This window comes from Engystomops pustulosus, chromosome 8 (assembly GCF_040894005.1).
Source record: "Engystomops pustulosus chromosome 8, aEngPut4.maternal, whole genome shotgun sequence".
Classification (NCBI taxonomy): Eukaryota; Metazoa; Chordata; class Amphibia; order Anura; family Leptodactylidae; genus Engystomops; species Engystomops pustulosus.
In genome coordinates this window covers 95,026,768-95,054,121 of record NC_092418.1, presented here as the reverse complement: position 1 = coordinate 95,054,121, position 27,354 = coordinate 95,026,768, and the positions used below count along the sequence as shown (strand labels likewise).

Below are 27,354 nucleotides of genomic sequence, written 5' to 3'. Positions count from 1 at the left end.
GCTTCATTGTTAGCTCTAATGCATTGGATAATCTAGGTTAATTTTGGTGCATCACAATTTTTCCAAAAGCATCTCAAAAAACTATTTTTTGTCGATTTGATTAAATATGGAGTACAAATTATATAGTGATCTACAGTAACTGTACCTATACTTTAGGATTGTAAGAAGAAGGAACAGTTCTGTCTACTGAATGAAAATCTGAACCGATAAATCTGCAATAAATAGTAAGATAAAAATCAATGAAATGAAAAATCATTTCCACTATGATATGATTTTAGGACCCTTTAAAATTTGTGAGGGTTTTCGAACAGGAAACGTGACCCTGCTTTTCTACAATTTTCCATGGACAAAATATTAGTTTATCTTAGTCTTGTGGAATTTCTCATGTGGCTGATCAATAATAATTGTCCAATTTGAGAATTTTATAAAATTCCCACACTTTTTACAAAGGCCAGACATTGAATGGAAAGAAGGCAAGATATATGTGCAGAATGTGTTAAGCACTTTTTCACCTAAAATGTAGTGTTCATCATTTTAAAATTTTTTTTAACAGTGATGGCTTCTTTATCTTTGTGTAGATTAATTTTTATACATAATTGACTCATTAATATAATTTAGCCCAGAAACATGACTCAACTAAAACACTCACTTTCACGATTAGTTGCCAAAACTCGCAGGCAACGGATACATTTTTTGGGTAGCAAAAATTGTGATCAAAGAGTGGCCTGGAATTTATTTGATACAATGTCTGGCCTTACATTTTGAAGTACAAAATGTATATGTTCAATAAGGTTTAACAAAACAAATAAATTGTTACTCCCTTCTGTTGAGGTCACTTTTTGTTCTTTATTGTTGGAAAGTTTGCAAATTAACTGGAGTCAACTACTTCTCAAGATTCAAAAGACACATTATTTTTGGTTAGTCAGTTCCTTCTGTTCATGAATGCGTTAACTCTAACATTTCGAAGATTGGGTTCTATCTCCAAAAAGTGAGGATCTAAAAAATCTCTGCATTGAAAGAGTTGTATAGGAATTACATTGGTGGCTTCTGTATAGGAATTACATTTCTTGAGAAAAGTGGAGAAAAGTAGATGGTTTGTCCTGCCCTGCATTACACTTACTAAACATTGATCTGAAAGGACACTGAGGGGGGTAGGGGGGGAACTATCACCACGTAGCCTGGACTCTTGTTCTACTTTTTTAGACAAATAATCTCAACTACAATAATAATAGGCTCAAGAAGTAGAACAAGAAACCAGACTACGTGTTAATAAATCGCCACCAATTTCCCCTGTTTTGTCACCACAAGGAAATAGAAGACTAACCAGTATTTAAAGCCTCTTCTAACAAGCAAGGATTCTCTAAAGCAGATAAGTGTTTTGGCTGCGTATGAACTTCATCTACAGGAAATGACCATAACATTGTTACTAGAGATGAGCGAGCACTAAAATGCTCGAGTGCTCGTTATTCGAGACGAACTTTTCCAGATGCTCGAGTGCTCGTCTCGAATAACGAGCCCCATTGAAGTCAATGGGAGACTCGAGCATTTTTCAAAGGGACCATGGTTCGGGAATAAAATGTGTTAATTAATTGAAAAAGAATGTCTTCTGATAAGTTAGCAGATGTATGCAAACATCTGCAATCTATTCTTCACTGTTCCGCGCGTATATTATCTCCCGACAAGTTAACAGATGTGAAGAACAGTGAAGAATAGAATAAAAACAGTGACCACAGGATCATTTAAGTGAAAAACACAGTGAAGAATAGATTGCAGATGTTCTGCACATCTGCTTACTTGTCGGGAGATACGCTGTCCCGGGATCCGCTGCTCTTCTTCCACTGAAGTCTCCCCGATGTCTCCGTGCCCCGATGTCTCCGTGCCCCTATGTCTCCGTGCCCATATGTCTCCGTGCCCATATGTCTCCGTGCCCATATGTCTCCGTGCCCATATGTCTCCGTGCCCATATGTCTCCGTGCCCCGATGTCTCCGTGCCCATATGTCTCCGTGCCCATATGTCTCCGTGCCCATATGTCTCCGTGCCCCGATGTCTCCGTGCCCATATGTCTCCGTGCCCATATGTCTCCGTGCCCATATGTCTCCGTGCCCCGATGTCTCCGTGCCCCGATGTCTCCGTGCCCATATGTCTCCGTGCCCATATGTCTCCGTGCCCATATGTCTCCGTGCCCCGATGTCTCCGTGCCCCGATGTCTCCGTGCCCCGATGTCTCCGTGCCCCGATGTCTCCGTGCCCATATGTCTCCGTGCCCATATGTCTCCGTGCCCATATGTCTCCGTGCCCATATGTCTCCGTGCCCCGATGTCTCCGTGCCCCGATGTCTCCGTGCCCCGATGTCTCCGTGCCCCGATGTCTCCGTGCCCCGATGTCTCCGTGCCCATATGTCTCCGTGCCCATATGTCTCCGTGCCCATATGTCTCCGTGCCCATATGTCTCCGTGCCCCGATGTCTCCGTGCCCATATGTCTCCGTGCCCCGATGTCTCCGTGCCCCGATGTCTCCGTGCCCCGATGTCTCCGTGCCCCGATGTCTCCGTGCCCCGATGTCTCCGTGCCCCGATGTCTCCGTGCCGCTCCCCGATGTCTCCGTGCCGCTCCCCGATGTCTCCGTGCCGCTCCCCGGTGTCTCCGTGCCGCTCCCCGGTGTCTCTGTGCTGCTCCCTTGTGTCTCCGTCCTGCTCACCGTGTTCTGCAATGTCTTCTTCACACATATATATTGTTCTTCACATACTATTTTGTTCGCACCGTTCCGCGCGTATCTTCCGACAAGTAAGCAGATGTGCCGAACATCTGTAATCTATTCTTCACTGTGTTCTTCACTGTGTTTTTCACTTAAATGATCCTGTGTTCACTGTGTTCACTGTTTTTATTCTATTCTTCATTGTTCTTCACTGTGTTTTTTTAATTAAATGCTCGATCTCGAGCAGGGGAAATACTCGTCCGAGCAACGAGCCGTCTCGAGTACCTTAATGCTCGAACGAGCATCAAGCTCGGACGAGCATGTTCGCTCATCTCTAATTGTTACACTTTAAAGGGTCAATAACTTTTCAGCAAACTTTGCATACATTAGTACAAGTGTACACAAGACACTTTGTAAAATATCATATCAGAGGAAAGTGTCTCTTTCTTCACATTATTTGCTTTTAACCCTACCATTGGATCTTTGAACTTCTGAATTCCAACTTGCTAGCAAGGCAGACAGTAGCTCACAGAGATATCAGATTAGATAGATGCTCTATACAGAGAGCAGGGATTTTTGAGAGGTGAGTATTTAGAAAGAAAAGATTCTCAGTCATATTATAACTAGAAATTCTTCATCTGCTATACTTTAGATTTCTGCAAAGTTTGTTGAAAGGTTAGGTACGATTTAAGAGCTTTCTACTAATTTGTCTATCTATCTCTAAGAAAAGGTGGGATAACTAAACGGGAATATTTAAAAATAAGACCAATTTTAGAATAAATAAGATACTTACGCCATGACAATGACGCTGAAGTCGAGCCAGTTCCATGGGTCCCGCAGAAAAGTGAAATCTTCTAAACAAAAACCTCTTGCCAGAATTTTTATTAGGGATTCAAAGGTATAAATCCCAGTGAAGGTGTATCTGTAGTTCACAACAAGATCATCTCACATTGGTTTACAAGACCACTGGATATCCGTAATGAAAAGAGAGTTTAGGTTGTTGATCACTTACTCTACATTCTTGGTCCACTCCGGGGGATTACTCATGGTCATGAACACGCAGTTGGTCAAAATAGTGCACATAATGAGCATGCTGAATAATGTAAGGAAAAGTTAAGGAAAATGACACATTTGTGTAATTATCAATCATTGTAGCAAGTCAACAAGACATGAAAGAAACCTGAATTAACATTAGATAGCACACTAATAGGTGGCCTCATTTTACCCACCACAAAATAATTTAATGGGCCAAGAAAGTAGAAGTGTCTAGGAACCATAAAAACACCAATAACAAAAAAATACATTGTAAAAAAATGTATATCTATATTTTTGTGGGAAAGGATCCAGTATAACCAGTAAAGGTAGTCCCTGGATTATGTACAAGACTATGTTCTATAGGTTTGTTCTTAAAGGAAACCTACCATTTGGAATGGCAGGGGTAAGCTGTAAGTACCGGGCACCAGCTCAGGGTGAGCTGGTGCTGGTACTTACTTATGTTAGTGTTATAAACCGCGGTACCGCGGTTTTAACACTTTTTAAACTTTAGAGCAGAAGGGGCTCTAAAGTCGTGCACACGCAGCGCCGAAGCCTCCTCTGCTCTAAAGTTTAAAAACTGTTAAAACCGCGATACCGCGGTTTATAACACTAACGAAAGTAAGTACCGGCACCAGCTCACCCTGAGCTGGTGCTCGGTACTTACAGCTTACCCCTGTCATTCTAAGTGGTAGGTTTCCTTTAAGTTGAATTTGTATGTAAGTTGCAACTGTACGTCTTATAATTGTCACCCCAGAACCAGAATACAAAATTAATAACCTGAATAGGCTTAGCACAGATTAAACTAAAGAAGAGCTCACTGGAATTGATCACTTTTAACAACAAAATATTTGGGAATAATGGACATAATCTAACATAAAATATAAGAAAATAATACAATGCAGCTATATAAGCTATTTAAACTATTTTCTATTGGTATTTTGAAAAAAATCCAAGATCCTAGTGATAGATTCATGGCAGGAGAATATTTAGTCAAAGAATGCAGATGCTTTACTGTACAGCCCTAAACCCGGAAGAGTCTGAAATGTTAGACTAATTCTCCAGCAATTGTAATTCCCATTGCATATCTGGTCTCTGTTTCTGAATGTTTTTGTAAACAAAAACCATAAACATGAAGTATCTTGATGTGTACGTGGGTGCTACAAAATACGCCGTTGTTAACCAATTTTGTTTCATTGATTCTCAAAAATAAAAAATGTCAAGATCATTATACAAGTGCAGGTTGTGAGTTATGACCTTTATCTAATGACCTCCCTTCCAAGGGATACAAGATATTTTTAACTCATGAAGATCTCCTTTATCTGTGCTGGAACTGTTTCACAATGGAGACTGTAACTAATGTTTATGCCATAGTAATTTCTACCATGTGATCAGTGTTCAGGAGCAATTGTACAGATATGATCCTTGTTTATGGGAACAAAGATTATCAATAACACATCATTGCAGACACCTTACAGCTGATCATTAAAGCCCGGAACTGAAGTAACACCCAGAGGCTTCCCCAGAGGTCATAGTGGTCAGAGAGGTCCGTCTATAACTAGGGGTAGTCTGTAAGTTGGCGACTGCCTGTACTCATAAATGGCCTTTTCAAAAGTGATGGCTCTGAAGAATCCAGAATGCCTTGTTAACTAACGGACTCAGTTTTCTTTAACGGCCAAGACTTTTTACGATTTTATTTTATACTGTATATATTAAATAATAATAATACTATTAATAATAATGTTATCAGAATAAGTATCCACATAATACCTTATTGACTTCTTGAATCAGATACTTTAGGGATTGGTACGAATGCCTTGGGATTTTACAGAGATTTTTAACCCCACGTTTTTACTTACATATATATTATTTGTTGGGCAGCCATTTTGAATGAGTGGTAATAGTAATTCAAAAGTGCCAAGCAACATACATTAGTTTAGTTATTGAATGTTATCTATATAACAATAACACCAAAATAAATGTGGACCAAACTTCTTGTTAAATGGGAATAAAGGAAACCATCAGAATCCATCATGATAAACCAGGGACACTTACTCATAGATCCAGGCACCCTGACTCTGGTAATCTTATAATTCTTATCCTTTTATTTCTTATCTATGGCCTTCCCCTTCTAAATCAACTTTAAAAATCATACTAAAGAGCCTCAAGGGCCACTCTATGCTGTTGGTTGTTACAATGTGCAGGAGCACTATCCCCCTCCAACTGTGTGAGACTGAATAAGGCAGAGGGAGAAATAAGTGCTGAGGGGGAGGGGGGAAACATTGCAAAGGTCTCTGAAGCCAGAGACTGGGGAAGGGGGCTATGTTTAACCTTTGCACCTGCCCTTCTGGTTAAGAAGCATAATTTAAAAAGTTAATTTTAGAAGAATGGAGGCCATGGATAACAATAATAAAAATTTTACCACAGTCACGGTGCCTGGATCTATGAGTAAGTGTCCCTGGTTTATCAGGATGGATTTTTATGGTAGATTTCCTTTAAGGTGTTTCCATTACCGAATATATAAAAGTAAGAAAGTATAAATATTATATTCAGCAAGCATCTTCTCAGGTTTCACTTGATTTACATTCTAATGGGTTTCCTCAGTTGACTTTTGTTTATGAACTCTACGAACCTTGACCAGGAACTGGAAAGCGATACATTTGCAGGCCTTTGTTGACCTTGGAAGAAGACCTTTCTTTATTCAAATATTCACATAAATTATAAATTGGCATTTGCAAATTTACTCAAGCAGACCTGGCTTTCTAGAAGGCAGGAAAATATTCCCTATATAAAATGTAATATTACTGTATTAGCTGCCTCTCCTATGAATCGGGGAAGGAGTGTAGGCTAGGTCATTAGGCATCTGTAAACCTTCTACCCAGAGAATAATGTGATGTAGAAGACATTACTACACTGGTTTCTACTCTCTGAACTTTTAGATCTCTCTTTAGCATTCTACACCCTTGATCACAAATTCCTCCTTAGAATGTTGTATACTTTTGGCTCTGTGTTTGCGTGGGTTTCCTCTATATCCTCTGGTTTCCTCCCTTACTCCAAAAACATACTGGTAGGTTGATTATATTGTGAGCCCCATTGGGGACAGGGACTGATTTGGCAAGCTCCAGGGGGTATGAAAAAAACATCAAGGTATACTCACCTCTCTCTGGTGCTCCAGTTTAGCTTGGAGCTACCTGTCACCACTACCCTCTGTTAATATATGGAGCCTGTGTAGATTGTACTGGCAGCGTAAACTGTTGACGAGACATTAACAACGATCCTTTGTATACAAGGAGTGGCCAGCGGTGAGGGGTGAGTAAACCCTGTTTTCTTGCCCCTCTTCTAGTGGATAGAAGTCAGTCCCCGGTCACACAGGTGCACGGCTCCTTATATCATACAGCTCTGATGACTCTCTGTGATATAACGAGCCGTGCAGAAAGCTTCGCAATAAGTATAATGGAAAACTGAATAATTTTTCTTTCTACAAACGATAAGATTTATTTGTTGAAGTGGAACACCCCTTTAATGTTAAATATTCAAAGGCACTTGTAGGTCAATTGTAATTATCAGAAAAGGATATGAATGTACCAAAATCTTTATTGAATATCTTCTAATGGGGTTGAAGGGAGTTAAAATGTACAAGGCAGACGTGGCACTGAAGCGGAAGATTGCCTTCCCTCTATTCAATACTATAAAGGTCTAGATAGAAAAGAAAACAGATTTATGTTAGTTATAGGAAATGTCTAAGCATAAAATATATATAAAAATTACTAGGGAGCAGCAAAAGCCCCCACCAAAAAAGCAAGCCTAAAACAGTACTTACCTCTTCAATGATTTATAATAAAAGGAAGAAAGTCTTGTGCTTACTAGCAAGATAGAAAAGTACTGATAGGAACATCCTTTCAACAGTAACATAAAAATGAAGCAAAAAGCAAATCGAGTATTAACTGATGCACATAGATGTTTTTCATAACGACGTCTACTCCAACGACATAAGATAGGTACATACATTGCATAATATACATATATGCTGGAAAGATACAAATAATTCTACAGACATTAAATGAAGTCACAGCATATTTACTCCTCTTCCTCTGTGCACAACAGAACCCACATTACATCACTACTGACAATAGATCTCCTCCCCCTCCCTGTACAGTGACCTCTATATAGATAACACTGACCCATCATTACATCACTACTGACAATAGATGATTTCACAGCTTATCCCCTCCACCTCCCTGTACAATGTCCTCTATATAGATAACACTGACCAATCATTACATCACTACTGACAAAAGATGATGTCACAGCTTATCTCCTCCCCCCTCCCTGTACAATGACCTCTATATAGATAACACTGACCCATCATTACATCACTACTGACAATAGATGATGTCACCGCTTATCTTCTCTCCCTCCCTGTACAATGAGCTCTATATAGATAACACTGACCCATCATTACATCACTACTGACAATAGATGATGTCACAGCTTATCTCCTCCCCCTCCTTGTACAATGACCTCTATATAGATAACCCTGACCCATCATTACATCACTACTGACAATAGATGATGTCACAGCTTATCTCCTCCCCCTCCCTGTACAATGACCTCTATATAGATAACACTGACCCATCATTACATCACTACTGACAATAGATGATGTCACAGCTTATCTCCTCCCCCTCCTTGTACAATGACCTATATATAGATAACACTGACCCATCATTACATCACTACTGATAATAGATGTCACAGCTTACCCCCCCTCGCTCCCTGTACAATGACCTCTATATAGATAACACTGACCCATCATTACATCACTACTGACAATAGATGATGTCACAGCTTATCTCCTCCTCCCTGTACAATGACCTCTATATAGATAACACTGACCCATCATTACATCACTAATGACAATAGATGATGTCACAGCTTATCTCCTCCTCCTCCCTGTACAATGACCTCTATATAGTAACACTGACCCATCATTACATCACTACTGACAGCATATGATGTCACATCTTATCCCATCCATGTACAGATGCCGCCATAGCTCTTAATGAGTTGGCTCCAGTCTATTGCTGCTATGACCATGATAAAACCTATCATTAGTGCTGAGAAGAGGAATACCTCAGACAGGATAGTTGCCCCTTTAATCATGTACAAAAAATATAATTATGTAAAAATCTACAAGAAAAGAAAATCGGATTAGAAAACGTTAAAAAAAAGTCAGAAAAGAATCTATGGCTGTAGAGAATATTAATGTGTATATTACAGATATTACATAAAACACAGCTGAAAACTGTTTCTTACTTTATACTGAAATGGTTCTGCTCCACCTTGTGCCCAGAAAAAACAACAAAGAAAGCTACACAAATATTTATTCTTTTTTCCGTCTTTGTTGAATAAATTAAATAATTGTATAATTCATGCGTCTGTAAGTAATAGGTTTTACTTTCCATTAAACCCGCATAATGACTACTAATTATCATTACAAAGAATCTCCAAAAACGTTTCTTATTTCAAAAACATCATTTTCAAGTAAATGTCTCGGTAAAATGGTGAGCGAGTAAGTGGAATATAATTATTAGGTTATAATACAAGGTCTATGCTATAAACACAGTATAAATACATGAGGTCATAACAGAACAGAGCCCAAGGTGCTTGGTAAAAGAAAAACACGTACAAAAATATCTAGTCAATTGCTAAATAGTCATTACAATGGCATCTTGACCTATTATTTTTAACCCTTTAAGCAAACTCCGTTAATGCAGGACTTTCAGAAGGACCCCATCATCATTTTTCCTCCAGGTTGCAAATTATAATATGAAAGGTTTGGTCGCAAAACCTGAATAATTTCTGAATAATGAATTGAATAATTTCATTAGTTTATTTAAGTTAATTTACATTAACTGGCTCCCTGCCAGCAGCATGTGGTAAGTCCCCGGGCAGGGGGCAGCTGCAGCCTGTGTGTGAGTGTGTCATTCTCCTCCACGCTTATGCAAGTCCCTCCCTCTTCCCCACTTCCTGTCATGTGCATTGAGCAGGCAGGGGAGGGGATGGGATGGTTTGGAGGAGAGGAAGGAAAGTATAAGGAGACACAGGTACACACAGGCTGCAGATGGCCCTCTCCCAGGACTCACCACATGCTGCTGGCAGCATTAATTTAAGGTAAGGTAACTTATACAAAGTACTGAAATTATTCAGAATGCTGACAAAGGCATTTTTAAAAATCAGCAAAGTATATGCTATTGGAACCTGTCATCAGCTAAGAATCACATTCCTGGTGAGAGGTTCACTTTAACGTATAAAAAACATTGAAGGGAGTCAGAAGGATGTCTCTAATGTTTACTACAAGTAATCTTAAATCCAGTATTGTATCAAGGCAGTAACTTTGATTCTGGTTCCTATCAAGGCATTTATTGCTAAAGAAGAGACCGGTAAGAGGCCATAATCCTTAGACATACATTTGCCCATGGTAGCCTTTTCTTTAATTTCATTCCTTGTCCACAGGTGCAAAAAGGCCATTCATTGGCTGAAATGGGTCTTGTGTTCCAAATAGGCACAGAAGAAAACTGAAAGAATAGAGACTGGAAACCCAGAGGAAGGAAAGTATGTTTTTTTTTGTCCCTGCCCCCTTAGGGTTACTCAGAATTCTGGGAAACCCCCATTTATCTGCCCATGGCTCTCCAATTTGAGCTTTTTGAGGGAATGCAGCCATTAGTCCTGCACATTATTGAGTATATCTGTGTTCCTGGGAATCATTGTGTTCCTTATTTTGCCGCTTTCATGCATCATGTCACATTTTTGCCGAAATTAGCCCCAAATTTTTCTTTTTTGTATACTGTACAACGATCCTTAGGTATAGATGTCATCTGGAGCTGCTACATGGCAGATAAGGGGAACACATCACATTCTCGTTTTCCCGACGTGTTACCCGAATATTTCCGATTTGCGCCGATTTCCCCTGTATTGCCCCAGGATTTTGGCGCACGCGATCGGATTGTGGCGCATCGGCGCTGGCATGCACGCGACGGAAATCGGGGGGCGTGGCCGAGCGGAAACCCAACGGAATCGGAAAAACCGCCGCATTTAAAAAAAGAAATGTGTCGCTTGGGACGCGCTTACCTTCACTTGGCTCGGCCCAGTGTACTCCAGTGCGTTCAGATGCTTTTCAGCGCAGCAGCGCCACCTGGTTGACGGCGGAGGAACTACCTTGATGAATCCCGTCCGGACCCGAATCCAGCGCAGAGAACGCACCGCTGGATCGCGAACGGACCGGGTAAGTAAATCTGCCCCATTATATCAGTTCCGCAAGTCTCTGAAGAGGAGAAGAGCCCTATTAGAAGACTTGTTTATCTAGTTTGTGTGTAAGGTGTTATTCTCAGTATCTGCTCTTAATTTGCAGGTTTTTCCAGAGTCTGTGGATTTTTCATGTATAAATTCTATTCATTTAGATGAAATGAGTTCCTGACATGAAAATAGTCCCTATTGGCAATATGTAACATTGGGCCATGGGGCCATATTACATTTTTCCCCCTAGGGCAATAGACAGACTAGCTATAGCTGTTCTCATTCCCTGAAGTTCAGCCTAGTAGCTGATTGTGCATTTGACTTGTGGCCCCCAAGCACAATGGAACCCTAGGCAGCTGCCTTCTCTGCCTCTCTTTTTCTGGATGTATAAAGGGATAATTGCCTTGGAAAACAAGACTAGGATGTCTCTGATGTTAAATATTGCCCACACACAGAATATTGTTACAGAATACATTTGGTGCCAGTTTAATTGTATCCCATACATATTTATGTTTTGGGCCCTTAATAACACCATTATATGGTGACCTCAAAATGGGGTTGTGGTTTCACCAAGAAGGAGTCACAAAGAGTTAAAAAAATGACATTTAAACTCATTACAAGCTATAGATACTGGCCATCGTTAGTTATCCACTAAGTTGCTATATTTACGTCCTAACAATTTCAATTAAAAACACAACAAATAAGAAATAACATCAACAAACAAAACAAAACATAAAAGCGGAATATAAATATTACTAAGGAAAAATTTGCAAGTTTATTGTTATTTTTTTTCTTACTGCTCCCTTTTTGCACCGTTTTGAAATCCCTGTCATCATAATTATCTCCTCTCTGCTCTGCTAGCTCTTCCTATCTCCCCCTCCCTCATGCAGATGTTAGCCTGGCTCAAAAACGTAGAGGCCATGCTCCAAGCAAATCTTTGTCTGCTCAAGTGTGCAGGAGGGAGGGGGGAGAGGGGAGAACAGCTGTGAGTGCAGAGAGGAGATAATGACGCAGAGACTCACTGCCTTGCACAGGCGCCCCCTGACTTATTTTAGTTCAGTGGCAGGGAGCCAAATATACTTTTACATAAATTTGAATGTGAGTGGGAGCCGTGATGCTAATTATAAAAGCAATTTTAAGAAGTAGTATTAAAAAGGCTAAGGGAACCTGTCATTAGGTGAACATGTGAAATCCTGATGATAAGTTCCCTCTCTTTCTTTAAGCCCTGCTTTATGGTGTAGTTGTAGTTCATCAAATGAGCAGGTACAGGACAAAGCTGATATGACTCTTGCTTCAGCTCAGCCCCATGTGATAGAGTACAAGGAGGAGCTGACTGTTTATTCTACTACCCTACACCTCACCGAGAATCACTGCATCACAGAGTCAGGAAGCTAAATCTGCTCTAGGAGAGGTAACATGACCAATCTAGAGAAGTAGAAAACTATATAGAATGGACACAGAAAACACATTACTTTAAGGAGGCTCCTTGACTGTGATAATCTTCTAATATTTGTTATCCATGGCCTCTTTTTCTCTAAAATCGACCCTTAATATTATGCTAATGAGACCCCCTTTATTCTGCAGAATGACAGGCTGTTACACAAAGCAGAAAAACTCCCCTCTTCCTCATTAGAATGATTTGGAAAAGCTGATTTTAGTAGGAAGGAGGCCATGAATAACAAATATAAGACGATTCCCACAGTCACGGTGCCTGGATCTAGTGTAAGTGTCCCTGTTTTATCATGATGAACTTAAATCAGACCAATTACATATCACTTTGCATAAATTTGCATCAGTTCCTTGGACCCAACAGATAAATTATCCTGGGGCCCCACACTCTATCATCCCCTATAAGACTGTATTACAGGCAGTCCCCAGGTTACGTACAGGATAAGTTCTTTAGGTTTGTACTTAAGTTGAATGTGTTTGTAAGTCGAAACTGCTATATTTTATAATTATATATTTTTTTCTCACACATGCAGAGCAGAGACCTCCATAGAAGTCAATGGATCTGCAAAAAAACGAATGATGCACAGATGACATCCGCATGCGGCCCATTTTTTCTCAGTTGATGTGGATACAATATGGACTGAAGACAGACATCCACGTTCCACGCTGTGAAATAAGCCCTTACTAATGACTTATACACACACTGCATGCCACTACTGAGGCAAGTTTTTGGAAATTCGCAGGTGTCTACATTACATCTGAAGCCACTGCTCCGATGCAGAGGTAACATGCCCCAAACGGGAACTTCAGCCGCCAGCACCCGACCGTGGAACAAAAGATACGTTTATCTTTATTATTTTAGAAGAAAAGTGCATTTAATCAGCTTTGTGTTTGACCTGGACAACCCTTTTAATGGTCATTAAGGTTATAAATAGATTTGTTCTGCCATTGCAAGCCATGCTGTTTGTTGGCAGCTTAATTAAAATTATTTTTGGAATCCTTTAAAGGTGCCGGCCGGGGCTCCATAGCAACTTCTCCTATGTGATTATGTTTAATCGGTGGAGGTCAATGAAAGGGACTCATTTGAATGGAGTGTGCTGTGTAAAGGGAAAAGGGCATGCGCTCTTATAAAAACTTAAAGGGGTTGTCTAATGTGTCCATTGAAGAGATGACAGGGCTGCTGCTTTCTCTTTTCACTTCCTTCCAACCACAGCATGAAACATTGTACAGTGGTTATGCATTGGGGGATAAATGCCTGAGGTGGGACAGCCCCTTTAAAGGACACCTGTCATCAGGTCTCTGTCACTATTTCTGTCACTACTACCTGTTGGAGCAGCTCACAAGGATCCCATCCCAGCCTTTATCTAGTCAATTCATACATTAATCATTATAAAATCATCTTTTCTTTATTATGTAAATGAGTCTGGTCACATGGTGAGAGGCAGTGATGTCACCCCTGTTACCCCTCCCCTCTCCTCCCCCTGCTCAGGTCTGTGTGTAATGTATAGTAAAGCATTGCTAGTGTCTGTGCTTTATTTGCTGACATGCTGCATCCTCCCATACACATGTGAGAGACACAGACATCAGCTACACAAGTACCTGACATGTTCTGCTATAACATGGCTGCCTGGAGCTGTTGTATCTCTCCTATACACACACAGGCTGCAGGGGGTGCCAGCACCAGGAAGCACATCATTATACAGCCTCACATCATTATACAGGTTGTCAATCATGCACTGGGGGTGTGGCTGTACCTCCCACTCATGAATAAGCTGGACAGCTTGAATATGCTAATGACTCATTGGACATTTCACAGGTCATTTGCATACAGCTTTAGGACCTCATTGCTTAGGTTTACAGGCATGTAGAGGGACAATGAAGGGATAGAGGCAATGCTTTCTAATGGCAGTTTATGAAAATATATTTAGATTAGGGGGTTATTTTGCATGACGGGTTCTCTTTAAAGGAGAGGTGTCATTAGAAAATAACCAATGGAAACTGTCTATACATTTTTAAAGTAAACCAAACAAATTCTGCTATGGTTGACATTTCAGCTGACAGAACCTCATAAGACTATTGGATCTACACAACATGATCATCCACCGGCGCCAACTAGATGATGATTTCCAAATAGCCATTGCTGTTTACTAACTTCTTTCTATCTGCTATAGTGAAATGAATGGATTTAACAGAATTAGTTTTTTTTTTCTTAAATCATGCCATTTTTAAGCTATCAACAAAAAGTGTAACACCATGGACATAATATGATGAAAATGTAGTGATGGGTTCCCATTAAAGTACATTTTAAAGTTAAACATATGTATTTGTTACGAATAATTCAAATAATTTTCAATATCTAGTATATAAAGCTTAGTGTATGTGTATACCCCCCCCCCTCCCCTTTGAACTTTTCTACCTTTTGCTACATTTCAGGCTTCAAACATAAAGATAGAAAATTGTAATATTTTTGGTGAAGAATCAACAACAGGTGGGACACAATTGCGAAGTCGCACAAAATTAAATGATATTTTAAACATTTGTAAAATACAATAAACTGATGCAACGTGCAATATTATTTGGCCCCTTAATACTTTGAAGCGCCACCTTATCAGTTTTGCAAATCAAGAGCCTAAAATTCTTGCCCATTCTTCCTTGGAAGATAGCTGGAGGTTGGATGGAGAGCGTCTCGATTGGATTCAGGACCGGACTTTGACTTGGCCACTCTAACACCTGGATATATTTATATGTGAACCTTCCATTGTAGATTTTGCTTTATGCTTGGGAGCATTGGGGGAGATTTATCATTAGTCCTATGTAGCTTCTTGGCGTATAATTGTCGCAAATTTTTGCAAAAACATTTTTGCTGGTTTTTTTAGCAAGAAAAAAAACGTAACTCTAATGTTACGCAATGGCGGAAAAAATACAGAGTGTGCTACACCAGATTTATCAACGGAGAATTTTCAAAAGAAAGCAAATTTAATCGCAAAACTTCTCCACATAAGAGGTGGTGTATGTGGGTCCATTGCTACTACAGGGGGAAGTTTTTGCTCAATTTTGAAGTTTTTGCTCAATTTTATGTTTGAGGTATCTGAGAATTACCTGTACAAAAACATCCAAAAAGGCAGAAATTGAGCAAATGGTGCAGTCTATTCGCACACAGCACACATTAGAAGGCACATACACCAGACTATAAATCCGATAGTTGGAAACCTGCCAGTCTAACACATAGACATCTGCTCAAAAATCTGCCTAATGATAAATCTCCCCCATTGTCTTGTTGGAAGATAAATATCACTCCCAGTCTCAGGTCTTTTGCCAACAGTTTTTCTTCCAGAATCATCCTGTATTTGGGTCCATCCATGTTTCCATCAATTGTTACCATCTTCCCTGTCCCTGCTGAAGAAAAGCTCAAACCATGATGCATTCCCCACCATGTGTGACTGGTGGTGATGGTGTGTTTTAGGGTAATGATCTGTGTTGCTTTTACGTCAAACATATCATTTGTCATTGTCGCCAAAAAGTTGGATTTTGGTTTCATCTGGCCAGAGCACCTTCTGCCACATGTTTGGTGTCCCCCAGGTGGCTTGTGGCAAACCTTAAACAAGACTTTTTATGGATATCTTTTACAAATGACTTGTTTGTTCAGTGTACGACTGATTGTTGTCCTATGGACAGACTCTCCCACCTCAGTTGTAGATCTGCAGTTCATCCAGAGGGATCATGGGCCTCTTGGCTGCATCTTTGATCAGTCTTCTCCTTGTTTGAGATGAAAGTTTAGAGGGCAGATTTGCAGCGTTCTGATACTGCTTCCATTTCAAGATCGCTTGCACACGGGTCCTTGGGATGTTTAATGTTTGCCAAGTCTTTTTTTACCCAAATCCGGCTTCTCCACAACAGTATTACGGACCTGCTTGGTGTGTTCCTTCATGATGCAGAACCCTGAGACTATCACAGAGCAGGAGACTTTATTACACACAGATAGATTGTATTTATCATCATCAGTCATTATGGACAACATTGGATCATTCAGAGATCCTCACTGAACTTCTTGAGTGAATTTGCTGCACTGAAAGTAGAGAGGCCTAATAATATTGCACCCGGGCGTTTGCAGTTTATTATTTTTTTACAAAAGTTTAAAATATCCAATAAATTTCGTTCCACTTCACAATAGTGTTCCACTTGTTGGTTCTTCAACAAAAAAATGACAATTTTATATCTTTGAAGCCTAAATGTGGCAAAAGGTAGAAAAGTTCAAGGGGACACACAATGTATGTATGTGTGTGTATATGTGTGTGCATGTCTGCTAAAGGAATCTGCACTGTTGCATTTATAATCACCAAATTTTACAAAGCTACTGCATCTGACTCTGGGAATGTCATAGACCTGGTTTTGAGTCAAATTAGGCAATTAGCAACCAATCACAGCTCAGCTTATATTTTTCCACATGTCATTAATATGAGCTCTGATCTTTGATTAGTTACTATAGGCAATAAATATAAGACAGCATATGTTTGAGGTAATATGGAGAAAGACAGACAGAGAGACATACCTTTGTCTGTCTCTCTCTGTCTGTGACTCTCTCTGCCTCTCTGTCTGTCACTATTCATTCAGAGAGGGAGACCGACAGACAGAGAGAGAGACAGACAGAGCAAGAGAGAGACAGACACAGTGACAGACAGAGAGCGACAGACACAGAGAGAAAGAGATAGATATAGACATACATATGGATATAGAGATAGATTGATAGGTATAAAATATTTTTGTCAACCCATTTTATTTTGTTATAGCTAGGACCAGTTATGTATTACCCTGGGCAATTCTGGGGGCCTATAGCTAGTTTTAAAATAATCCTAGAATCTTTCAGATTTTACTGTTAGCACTGAACTTCACAGTTAGACTCTTCCTGTTCTGTAGAGATCACTTATTGCTTTACTAATCACAGGATACAGAATATACAATTAGGTTTTCCAGGATGGGATAGTGAAAACTATTTCCCTAGTTCTACCTCCTAGTAAGAAGCTTCCTCTACATCAATGTATCACACGGGCAATAGCCAAACTAGTAAGACTTTTCCAAAAAGGAATAGACATTGTAGACACTGTATACAGTTATGTATTGCATTCCATCAGTACAGTGTAAGGAAGTGGTTTGGCTAGGTGAGAGGCCATATGCAGGCCACATTTACAAGTATATGCTCTTTACAATGCTCTGCTGAGAATTCTGTGTAACATCACAGAAAACATTACAATACAATACAATATATCTACCGTATTTTGTGGACTATAAGACGCACTTTTTAGCAAGAAAAAATCTTGCTAAAAAGTCCCTGCGTATTATAGACTGGAGGTCAGGAGGATCCAGCACTGCCAGACCCTCCTGACGGCTGTAATGGAGATCGGGTGATGCCCTGACACAGAGCTGCACCCGATCTCCCAGAGAGGAGCCTCCGTACTGCTCTCTCCTGCGGTGATGTCAGAATCATGTGACTGAGCTGAGTGTGTATGTGGATGAATGATGCAGGGTTGAGTGTGTATGTGGATGAATGATGCAGGGTTGAGTGTGTATGTGGATGAATGATGCAGGGTTGAGTGTGTATGTGGATGAATGATGCAGAGATGAGTGTGTATGTGGATGAATGATGCAGTGATGAGTGTGTATGTGGATGAATGATGTAGAGATGAGTGTGTATGTGGATGAATGATGCAGTGATGAGTGTGTATGTGGATGAATGATGCAGGGTTGAGTGTGTATGTGGATGAATGATGCAGAGCTGAGTGTGTATGTGGATGAATGATGCAGAGATGAGTGTGTATGTGGATGAATGATGCAGTGATGAGTGTGTATGTGGATGAATGATGTAGAGATGAGTGTGTATGTGGATGAATGATGCAGTGATGAGTGTGTATGTGGATGAATGATGCAGAGATGAGTGTGCATGTGGATGAATGATGCAGTGATGAGTGTGTATGTGGATGGATGATGCAGAGCTGAGTGTGTATGTGGATGGAGGATGCAGAGCTGAGTGTGTATGTGGATGAATGATGATGAGCTGAGTATGTATGTGGATGGATGATGCAGACCTGAGTGTGTATGTGAATGGATGATGCAGACCTGAGTGTGTATGTGGATGGATGATGCAGAGCTGAGTGTGTATGTGGATGGATGATGCAGAGCTGTCTGTGTAAATGTATGTCTGTGTGTGCTGTTCTTTAGGGCGACCAACAGGGATATTTTAATTGGTGTAAAATATATTTTTCCTTTTTTTTGAAAGCCTAAATCTGGGGTGCGTCTTATAGTAAGAAGCGTCTTATGTATTATAAAATATGGTATGGTATTATAACATATAATGCTTGGTTCACAGCATGTTTTATTATGTATACTGCTTTATACCCATACAGGGGTATACGTTGTCCTGTTCCTCCCCTCCCCCCAAAAAGCCAGAGGAGGAGTGAACATTGTAAGCAGCCAGTGCTTGGCTGCTGCCGATGTTCAGGGTGTTTCCCCCCAGTGATAAAGATCAAAATTAGAGAACACCACAGAACTTCCTGAATACCAAGGTCATTGTGTAGTCCTATGTGATTATATCCTATCATGAATAAAATAGCATTATTCCAAGCTAATTTCAGAAATTATTCTAAAACACAGAATAAAAATGTAAATGAGATACTTTTCAATGAACACTGCTACCTTTTCCAGTTTTTGCTGACTTTACAAAAATGTTGCGCCGTTCCAAAGTGACTGAAACCCACCGTCAGCAGGTTGTCCAGAAGAAGGCTAAAGGGGTGTTCCTATCAGACATGGCAAAAGAAGTTGGTCTTTGACGTCTGTGGTTTCAAGAATATGGCATCTTAACAAAATCACAAAGTTATTTAAGGTCCCCAATTTTATTTAGAATTTTATAGCACCCTATAGTACGGTAGCACACACCTACTTGCACTTGATATAAGCATACAGTACAAGACTCCATTAACCCCTAGGAGACTCAGCCTATTTTGGCCTAAAGGACGCGGACCCATTTTTCTAATCTGGCCTGTGTCACTATAAGTGGTTATAGCGTGGGAACGCTATGAGATATCCAGGGGATTTTGAGATTGTTTTCTCGTGACACATTGTACTTTAAATTAGTTTAAGAATTTGGATGAAATCTTTTGCGTTTAGTTATGAAAAAAAACAAAATTTGGCAAAAATTTTGAAAAATTCTTTATTTTCAACGTTTCTCTACTTTTGATGCAGATAGTCAAAGCACCCAAATAAATTCATAACTTTAAGTTGGCATGGTTTTTTAAGATTCCACATATTTTACTAGAATGTTATGAGGCTCAGAATTTGGGTGCCATTTTTCACATTTTTTGTAAAATCGCCAAAACCCGTACTTAGATGGACCTGCTCAACTTCTAATTGACACTAAGAGGCCTAAATAATAGCGAGACTCATAAATTACCCCATTGTGGAAACTACACCCCTCAATGTATGAAAAACTACTTTTAAGAAGTTTGTTAACCCTTTACGTGTTTTATAGGGGTTAAAACAAAACGGAGGTGGAGTCTGCAAATTGTAATATTTTTTCACAATACACTCATTTTGGGTGGAAAATTAAACATTTACAAAGGATTAAATGAAAAAAGGCTCCACAAAGTTTGATACCCAATTTCTCCCGAGTACACGGATACCCCATATGTGGTGGTAACCTGCTGTATGGGCGCACGGCCGGGCATAGGAGGGAAGGAGGCGCCATCCAGATCAGATTTGCTATGTCACATTGTACAGGCTATAATTTTTTTCTTTTTTTTAATGAGGACCTAGAGGGGCTTATTTCTTTTGCCACATGAGATGCACTTTTCTGGTACGTAATTTTGGGGCATCTATAGCTAATTGGTGAGATTTAATTAACTCTTTGTTGGTGGAGGAAATGGCCATTAACCATACCATAAAAATAGTATATTATTTTTATTCTCTGGGTCGCCACGATTATGAAAATACTTCATTTATATATATTTTTAATTTTTTACCATTTTTACTGAATAAAAAGTAATTTGGCAAAATTGTTGTTAATTTTAGCATCACCGTCTTTCATATGTATAACTTTTTTATTTATCACCTCACAAATCTGTTTAAGGGCTTATTTTATGCGAGAATGATTGCTCTTTTTAGTGGTCTTATTTTAGATTGCGTAACTTTTTAAAATCACTTTTTTTAGAGCATTTTTAAAGGGCATTAATAAAAAATCATCTTTTTCAGAGAGAGTGTTTTTAGGTTGTTTTTTACGGGGTTCACTTTGCGGATCTAGTAATGATTCTGTTTTATTATGCAGATTGTTACGGACGCAGGGATACCAAATATGTGGGGGTTTTGTGTATTTTATTCAATTGTACTGAATAAAAACTAATTTGGAGAAAATCTTATTCATTTTAGCATCACCATCTTTTTATATGCATAACTTTTTTATTTTTTGGCTGACAAATCTTGTTAGGGGCTTATTTTTTGCGAGAACAGTTGTTCTTTTTAGTGGGCTTATTTTAGAGTGCATAAAATTTTTTAAATCACTTTTTAGAGCATTTTTTATAGGGTATTAATTAAAAATTATCTTTTTTCGGAACGTTTTTTGCGTTTTTTTCCTCCGGCGTTTACCGTGCGGGTCCAGTAACAATTCTGTTTTATTATGCAGATTGTTACGGACGCGGCAATACCAAATATGCGGGGGTTTTTTTGTGTTTTTATGTTTTTTATACTTTATTAAGTTTTTTTATGGGAAAGTGACATTTTAGGGGCTTATATTTTATGTATTTATTTTCTATTTATTATAATGTGTAGTGTTAACTGTTTTTGCATTTTTTTACTTATACATACTTGAACTTAAACCAGTAATGCTCTGATCACTGGTTTAAGTCCAATACACTGTTCTACAGTACTATTTTATTGTAGAGCAGTGTAAACTGTCTGAGCAAGCTTGCGCATGCTCAGACAGTTTGCAGTCAGACCCGGAAGGGGTCTGGCTGCCATGGAGACCGGGCAGCTCCGGGGCACATGCCAGTCCTCGGAGCTGCCCGGAAGAGGATCGGATCCCCCGGTAAGCGGCACGGGGGATCCGATCCACAGCAGGAACACCCATGCTTGACCGCGGCGTGTAAGGGGTTAACACCCGTGATCGGAGTCGGCTCCGATCGCGGGTGTTACAGCGCGGTGTCAGCTGTGATAGACAGCTGACAGCCGCTGCTTCTGGTACCGGCTCCGTTCGTGAGCCGGTCCCAGAAGCTGGACGTTATACTACGTCCCGGTGCGCTAAGCATCTAGCCCCGGGGACGTAGTATAACGTCGTGGTGCGCCTAGGGGTTAAAGTGCAAAGAATACACATAACAAATCTAGCACAGCCCCCAGAGCTTGATTTTGTTACTTTAATTAGTATAATATACATAATGTTATAAAATAAGTCGAGCAGAAACACAATCTGTAGTGTTACAATCTCTACTTACATTATGAGGATTTTTTTTCTACTATCGTAGGACGATCATCTAGGACTCTCCTAAAGTGGGGGAAATGTCTCATATTCCCAATGGAGTAGGGATGTCTCCGATAAGATTTCAGACGCCTGTCTATACTAGAAGCTTGATGGCATCTTAACAAAATCACAAAGTTATTTAAGGTCCCCAAGAAGGCTGGTTGTCCATCGAAAGACAAATGCAAGAGAGGACAGAATAATGTAGAGAATCTCCATGGGTAATCGTGGCTGCAGATGTGCTGAAGTCATTGAAAGCAAAGATCTGTACACATCCTAACACATTGCTAACTGCAACCTTTCAAATTTAGTTATAATCTTTCTCTGTGCTACATTCATTGCTGTTCTCTAATTATGCTCAGCAGGTTTGCTGCAAAAAAAAAGCTTTCATGTTGATATACTTTGGTAATTTTGAAAAACACTTCTAGTGGCATGGAGTACCCTTCACAAAAAAATCCATTAAATGTATATTAATGGAGCTTACAATGTTTATTTAACTGTTACATTGTTATCTAATTTTGATCTCCAGTGTATGTATATGCTCAGTGTATACTTCAAAAGCTTCCCTGTCATATATACTGAGCGAATAAAGAAAATGACATGTGAATGTAGCCCAGGATCCACAATTCATATCTCTCCTATTTTCCTGCCCTGCATAGACAGGAGAGTAAGCATGCCTATAACATACTGTTGAGAAGCATGCTGCTCCCATAATCACATATAAAAAATAATACTTCCAAAAAAATAATATAAATCCACTTCTACTCAGCTCTTTCTGTTCTGTAACATATTCCCTGTAGATAAAGCACTATGTATAATCTGCTCAGCTCCTCCTGATCTATAACATATTGGGGCAGATTTACTTACCCGGTCCGTTCGCGATCCAGCGGCGCGTTCTCTGCACTGGATTCGGGTCCGGCCGGGATTCATCAAGGTATTTCCTCCGCCGTCCACCAGGTGGCGCTGCTGCGCTGAAAAGCATCTGAACGCGCTGGAGTTCACCGGGCCGGACCAAGTGAAGGTAAGCGCGTCCCAAGCGACAAATTTCTTTTTTTAAATGCAGCGGTTTTTCCGAATCCGTCGGGTTTTCGCTCGGCCACGCCCCCCCGATCTCCGTCGCGTGCATGCCGGCGCCGATGCGCCACAATCCGATCGCGTGCGCCAAAATCCCGGGGCAATTCAGGGAAAATCGCAGCAAATCGGAAATATTCGGGTAACACGTTGGGAAAACGCGAATCGGGCCCTTAGTAAATGACCCCCACTGCCTGTAGATAGAGCACTATGTGCAATCTGCTCAGTTCATCCTGCTCTATAACATACTGCCTGTAGATAGAATGCTATGTATAATCTGCTCAGCTCCTCCTGCTCTATAACATTCTGCCTGCAGATAGAGCACTATGTACAATCTGCTCAGCTCCTCCTACTCTATAACATGCTGCCTGTAGATAGAGCACTATTTACAATCTGCTCAGCTGCTCCTGCTCTATAACATGCTGCCTGCCAATAGGACACTATGTACAATCTGCTCAGCTCCTCCTTTTCTATAACTTGCTGCCTGCAGATAGAGCAATATGTGCAATCTGCTCAGTTCTTCCTGCTCTATAACATACTGCCTGTAGATAGAATGCTATGTACAATCTGCTCAGCTCCTCCTACTCTATAACATGCTGCCTGTAGATAGAGCACTATTTACAATCTGCTCAGCTGCTCCTGCTCTATAACATGCTGCCTGCCAATAGGACACTATGTACAATCTGCTCAGCTCCTCCTTTTCTATAACTTGCTGCCTGCAGATAGAGCAATATGTGCAATCTGCTCAGTTCTTCCTGCTCTATAACATACTGCCTGTAGATAGAATTCTATGTATAATCTGCTCAGCTCCTCCTGCTCTATAACATTCTGCCTGCAGATAGAGCACTATGTACAATCTGCTCAGCTCCTCCTACTCTATAACATGCTGCCTGTAGATAGAGCACTATTTACAATCTGCTCAGCTGCTCCTGCTCTATAACATGCTGCCTGCCAATAGGACACTATGTACAATCTGCTCAGCTCCTCCTTTTCTATAACTTGCTGCCTGCAGATAGAGCAATATGTGCAATCTGCTCAGTTCTTCCTGCTCTATAACATGCTGCCTGCAGATAGAACACTCTTCCTGCTATATAACCAACTGTCTGCAGACAATTCTATTTGTAGAATTTTATAGCACCCTATAGTACGGCAGCACACACCTACTTGCACTTGATATAAGCATACAGTACAAGACTCCATTAAAGTGCAAAGAATACACATAACAAATCTAACACAGCCCCCAGAGCTTGATTTTGTTACTTTAATTAGTATAATATACATAATGTTATAAAATAAGTATAATTGTGTGACACAACCTCTAGGAAAACAGTACATGCACAATAATAATCCTCAAACGTTTCTACTGCTAAATTACTGGGTAAAGCTGAATTCCTACTGTGCATCCACCATGTTGCATATGAAATCAGTATATATATAGTAGGTCGAGCAGAAACACAATCTGTAGTGTTACAATCTCTACTTACATTACGAGGACTTATTTTTCTACTATCGTAGGACGATCATCTAGGACTCTCCTAAAGTGGGGGAAATGTCTCATATTCCCAATGGAGTAGGGATGTCTCCTATAAGATTTCAGGCACCTGTCTATACTAGAAGCTTGATGGATATGTTGTTTTATACAGCTCAATTCTGTGGCTGCATATAAAGGAAGCAACATGCTAGAACTTTTATGAGGAGGGAATTTGTGGCAGTATTTGAATTTTTCATTGACATTATTGTCAGATTTGAGTGTGTCTTAAAGAGAACCTATCATCAGAAATTGACCTAATAAACCACTACCAGTATGTTGCTAAGCAGCAGAACACCTTCCAGATCATGTTTCTTTTATAACCCAGTTTGGTGACATCATCTACAAAATCAACTTTGAAGTAAGATGTAAACTGGTTGTATAAAGTCAAGGAGGCGGAGATTTTAACACTGAAGTCAAGCTCTCTCTTCCTCAGAAAGCTCCCTTCACTGTTGTTTAGCAGAGACATCACTAACCAGATCTCCCGAAGTCAGTTACATGATGTCAATCATAGAGGAGGAGGCATACAGAGCTCTCGACCTTGACTTCATTGTTAAAATCTCCGCCTCCTTGACTTTCTACAACCAATTTACACCTCACTTCTTGATTTTATTGATCTCACAAGTTGATTTTATGGATGATGTCACCACACTGGGTCATGAAAATACATTATCTGGAAGGACTCAATTGCTGAGGGTAGGGCAATAAATTAATTTTGATAAAAGAGTTACTGTTCATCATGGTTGTCGGTATATTTGCATAGCCTATCGTACACTTAGGGATTGAGGGGATTAGAGGCGGAATCATAGCCAAAATTTCCTAAGGAGTCCACTTATTTCTACTTAAATCACTCACTCGAGTTGTCCACATTGGGCTCAAGAACACTCATTACCCATTACACTTTTATACTTCTGAGCAGATAAATACAATAGTTATTTTAATTAGGGATGAGCGGACACAATCACCAACGCCGAACACGACTTTCAGACTTTCTGCTTAGACTTCAGTGCCCTTCTGGGGTAGAGGCAGCAAGACAAACCATCCCAAATTAAAGACAAAAACAGGCTAAGGGTGCATTCACACTAATGCGCTGGAGAGGTGTATGGCACGTGTATGGTATGGTACGGTGCCACATGCAAGTGTCACCATACCTCCACCGGATCACCATAGCCATCCATGGGGACATATATCTTGCTGCAAATTTGTGAATGGAGCATAACATGTATCATGCAGAATAAGAAAACATAATATATAATACATTCATAACTGGTGTACAAGCCCCAACTAGAACACAAGAAACCAAACCAGTGATATATCCTACAAGTGGGTCAAAAGGTGAAAAGGGAAAAGGCCCCATAATGTGAGGGTCCTTATCTTCAAGGCAATGTCTGAAAGGTTCCCACCTTGAAAGCCACCATATTGGGTCAAGAAGAATTTCCCAATAGGAAGGTGATCGTATAGCAAATCAAATCAAGTTCACAATTCAAATGAAATCAAATCAAATAGCACAGTCAGATTTGTAGACATGATCACTATAAAATAAATGCCTATTATGAATGAAATAAATCATACCTTTTTGTTACTGTAATATGGGTCGATGTCCTCCATTGGTTCCGAGACCATTCCTGGTGGTATGTCTCCATATATAAAAGGCAAGCCTTTGCCTGCTTCCAAGTCCGAGTTCGGCTTGGGGCCATTTTCATCATCGTCATCTCTACGATCCTTTGGTGGTTTCTTAGCTTTTTCTTCTGCAATACGCTTCTCGATAGCTGCAAGAGATTCTCTAGTGAACAAGCGAAGGCTGTCAGGTCCTGGTGGGGGTACAAGTGGCTGTTCCATCTTCTCATCCTGCAGTAATTACCAATCAGCCTCTCACGCATGAAGGTGCTAGCGGAAAAAAAGAAAGAAAAATCAATACAAATTGCATAAATTTTCCATGTTTAAAACCACTACAAATTCAATGCACCAAAAATGTATAATAAAAATATTATAGACTCTAGAAGTATACATAGCTCTGGGATGTACATGGGAGGAGAAAAAGACCCCTAATATTAAATCCCTCCCCTTGGGTTGCCAACCTGCACCTTATGAGAGCCAACTATTGTTTTCACAACCAACCCACCCTTGCAACTTGGACAGTGGGATTTTGTTTCGACTTTTTTAACATGGAGAAGTGAATTGCACAGCCTCAAGTGCCTTGCCCCAATTTTTGGGTGTAAATTATTATATGATATTTCAACCATTCCTACAATTTTGGCTGAACTGTAGCACTTTCATTGCGTATAATATATCACAAACAGCAATTTGAACCAAGATTTTCCCATGATACCGCATTCTTCTCTATGGTAAGCAAGGCCTCCGTTTTTACATTACGGAAAAGTTTTTTGGGGTTTTTTTTAACTTATTTCACACTATTAGCATTCTAATGTCCATCATAGTATCATGAACAAGGTGCCCAAAAATTAACAGTGCTACAGTCAAAATGTATGGTAGGAGGTCATGGCAGAACACCCAACACCACTATTTTAAATAAAAAATTACTGAAAAAAATGAATACACATGATGGAAACTGAAATATATGGCAGCAAGGATTAAATAAACTCAACAGCAGGAAAATATTCTATTGCAAAGGAAATGTAAACCAATTTAATTTATTCTTCATACCCAAAACCACCCCTACAATGGATGGTGAATACTCCAGCCAGTAATCCACTTTTAGTGCTCCCCATGGTCACAAGAGAAACAGGATAGATACCGTATTTTTCGGACTATGAGGCGCAGAGGATTATAAG

General features: G+C 40.0%; 1 protein-coding gene across 6 annotated transcripts in view; it reads right to left on the bottom strand.

Annotated features, from left to right (window-relative positions):
- The window catches only part of LOC140075677 (sodium channel protein type 2 subunit alpha-like), a 114,804-nt gene that overhangs the window by 68,691 nt on the left and 18,759 nt on the right, over positions 1 to 27,354 (bottom strand). For all 6 annotated transcript variants that reach the window (XM_072121842.1, XM_072121839.1, XM_072121840.1 and 3 more), the window contains exons 2-5: positions 26,135 to 26,449; positions 7,304 to 7,421; positions 3,706 to 3,796; positions 3,487 to 3,615 (exon numbers count right to left, since the gene is read on the bottom strand). In XM_072121842.1, coding sequence (XP_071977943.1) covers positions 3,487 to 3,615; positions 3,706 to 3,796; positions 7,304 to 7,421; positions 26,135 to 26,401 — 605 coding nt within the window. In that variant the 5' untranslated portion in view covers positions 26,402 to 26,449. The remainder of the gene's footprint in view (positions 1 to 3,486; positions 3,616 to 3,705; positions 3,797 to 7,303; positions 7,422 to 26,134; positions 26,450 to 27,354) is intronic.